This window comes from Mus pahari, chromosome 7 (genome assembly GCF_900095145.1).
Source record: "Mus pahari chromosome 7, PAHARI_EIJ_v1.1, whole genome shotgun sequence".
Lineage (NCBI taxonomy): Eukaryota > Metazoa > Chordata > Mammalia > Rodentia > Muridae > Mus > Mus pahari.
In genome coordinates this window covers 72090713-72093957 of record NC_034596.1, presented here as the reverse complement: position 1 = coordinate 72093957, position 3245 = coordinate 72090713, and the positions used below count along the sequence as shown (strand labels likewise).

The window sequence follows — 3245 nt, the reverse complement described above, 5'->3', positions numbered from 1 at the left end:
ACTTGTTCTTAGGGAGCTGTCAGCCGAGACAATGAGCTCCACACCCTTAAACAAGCTATGCAGCAGAAGTGACAGGCACTCCCGGGCAAGTAGTTTCTTTCTTTTTTTTTTTTTTTTGGTTTTTTGAGACAGGGTTTCTCTGTGGAGCACTGGCTGTCCTGGAACTCACTTTGTAGACCAGGCTGGCCTCGAACTCAGAAATTCGCCTGCCTCTGCCTCCCGAGTGCTAGGATTAAAGGCGTGTGCCACCACGCCCGGCTGCAAGTAGTTTCTTTATCTCCCAACAAATCAGATCTGGAAGGCTAGGTGCCACACTTGCTGACTCTGTTCTAGGAGACAGCTCCCACTGGATCTGTACCTGTGAAAATGATCTCTGGGAAACATTTGCCTTATTAAAATAGCCAGGATAAACCCAATGGTTAGTTTTACTGATGGAGAAATCAAGGGTTTCTGAAAAGTTCCTGATTCAGTTAGCTCACGCTTGGACCGTGGAGTGGCATTATTGTCTTTTCAGCTGCCGAGCTCCCAAGAGTGGGCCCTGATGATAGCATTCAGCAGGCCAGAGATTGCCCATCATACATGGCTGGCTTTGAGGATGTCTTAGTGGCCTACCTAGAACTACAGCTGCTTTGCCTTCCTGCAGGTCACCTCCTGTGAGGAGGGGGTCACACATTCACACAAGCCTCCTCCAGAAAGTCTCAGAGACTGAACCTGTCTGAGAGGGAGATAGGTACAGTTGTCTACCCAGAATTTTACCATCCATTCTGAGGGTCCTGATCACTAAGTCAGCAAGGATTCTATCCTCACGCCTGGCTTGGGAATGGGGAACGGAGGTGGAGGTCCTAATGTAGGACATGCTACAGTACAGGGACAAAGACCTCAGTGTCTTCCAGGACAAGGAACATCATTCACTAAAAGAGTCCTAAGACAAACACAACTTCGTCCCTCTGCCTGGCGCAAACGGAGGCACTGGAAACCGACACACTCTCCTCCCAAGGGTCCCTTTGATTCTACTTGAGAACCCACCTGACTCCACTCAGACCCAAGCATAGCTGACCTCCCGCAACTCAGAGACTGATGCTCTAATAAATGCGTTGAGACAGACATCTGTGCCAGGTAAAATCAACTGGCTGGGGCAAGCAGAAGTCAACCTTGCATCTTCCCTCCCTTCTTTTCCTCCCCACTTGACCTTTATGGCTCTGGTTTCCAGCAAGGAGTGAATTATTCACATCTGCTCACAGATATCAAATTGGCCCTTTCCAGTCTGCCAGTGGGGTGGGGCAGAAGGTGGCTTTGTTCAGCGGCTGTAAGTGGGAGGAGCCACAGCCTTGTTCAAACAGTTCGCAGGTGGGTACCTGTTTTTGCTAAGTCATCCTGGGAATACTCAAAGGCTCTTTGTGAAGTCCTTTCGGTCTTCCCTGGCTCCTCCTTCCTTCCCACCCATCTAGAGGACTTAAGGAGGCTCAAGGAGCAGGGCAGGGCTCCTCACTGCTCTTCAGCATGGCTTACATTGCCAAGTCGTTCTATGATCTCAGTGCCATCGGCCTGGATGGGGAGAAGATAGACTTCAACACGTTCCGAGGCAGGGCCGTGCTGATTGAGAATGTGGCCTCACTCTGAGGAACAACTACCCGGGACTACACCCAGCTCAATGAGCTGCAGTGTCGCTTTCCCAGGCGCCTGGTGGTTCTCGGCTTCCCTTGCAACCAGTTCGGACATCAGGTGAGGAGTCCCTTGGGTTCCACCCAAGGAGTTGATTGACAGAGCTTGAGTGGGAGAAAGAAAGGGTTGAGTGTGTCTTGGGATATCTGGACTTGAAAGGCATGCTGCATCATTGAGGTCTAGGTGAAGGTATAACATCACAGGGAAGAAGTAGATATGGTCTAAGAGTGAGCATTGAGGGCATGCCTTTTATCACTGTCTTTCCAGAATAGTCCATGAGGGTTGCCTCCAGGTCTCTACACTGTGTCTTTGAGCACTTCCTTAGTTACTTGTTGAACGAATGCGTGGAGAAAATGGAAGATTAAGAATCACTACGTTGGGGCTGGTGAGATGGCTCAGTGGGTAAGAGCACCCGACTGCTCTTCCGAAGGTCTGGAGTTCAAATCCCAGCAACCACATGGTGGTTCATAACCATCCGTAACAAGATCTGACGCCCTCTTCTGGAGTGTCTGAAGATAGCTACAGTGTTTTTACATATAATAAATAAATAAATCTTAAAAAAAAAAAAAAAAAAAGAATCACTACGTTGGCCAGGTGTGGTGGCACACGCCTTTAATCCCAGCACTTGGGAGGNAGAGGCAGGCAGATTTCTGAGCTTGAAGCCAGCCTGGTCTACAGGACAGCCCAGGCTACACAGAGAAACCCTGTCTTGAAAAAAAAAAAAAAAAAAAAAGAATCACTACGTTGGCATGGTGGGACATTCCTGTACTCCTAGGATGACAGTGTGAGGTGGAGGCTGGGGGTTGATGTGTTTGGCGCTAATCTGGGCTTACCAGCAAGGTCTCAAAAAAAAAAAAAAAATCAGCCTGTGCATGCAGCTCAGTGGGTAGATTACTTGTCTAGCCTACGTGAAACTGTAGGTTTGATCTCAAGCGTTGCATAAGCTAGCTGTGATAGCTCGCCTCTAATCCCAGCACTTGGAAAATGGAGACAGGAAGGTCAGAAATTCAAGATGATCCCCTGGCCACAGCAAATGTGAACCTGAAGAATTTGTCTCAGACAAGCAATTGGGATTAAGATGTCGGTGACTTGGGAGTCCTTAGCTCCTGTTGCCTTGGTTCTATGCTTTAATGGCTCTGAGATCATTGAGAGAGGTGGCTTAGTTTTCTGTTTGAGTTTCTATATGTGTTGGTTTAATAGAAGTTGACTTAGCTCATAAGTTTATTGTGAGGCTCATGGACATATGAAAAGTAAGGAGAGAGATGTGGAAATAGTGTGTGAATATTATTTAAAGGCTTGTTTCTAATCAGCAAGTTGGAAAAGGAATATGGGAGAAGGGAAAGGTCTGAAGCATGAACACACCTCCTTTGGATATTACATGCACCTTTTGTCTCTGAACAACAGGTCAAATTATTACAGAGCTTCAGCATGTACGCATCAAGCTATCTTTTAGGGATTCTGTTTTTATTCATGATTTAACTGTACTAGCAAGCCAGGTGTCCCTACGTGGGCTCTCTAATTAGAGTCCTCATAGTTCAAGTCATAGTGGCAGGAAGGTAGACAGGAAGGATGGCTGGGATATA

General features: G+C 47.4%; 1 protein-coding gene across 1 annotated transcript in view; it reads left to right on the top strand.

The window, feature by feature from the left end:
- Positions 1-1366: 1366 nt before the first annotated feature.
- The window catches only part of Gpx2 (glutathione peroxidase 2), a 3946-nt gene continuing 2067 nt past the window's right edge, over positions 1367-3245 (top strand). The window contains exon 1 of the mRNA XM_021201832.1: positions 1367-1722. Coding sequence (XP_021057491.1) covers positions 1501-1722 — 222 coding nt within the window. The 5' untranslated portion in view covers positions 1367-1500. The remainder of the gene's footprint in view (positions 1723-3245) is intronic.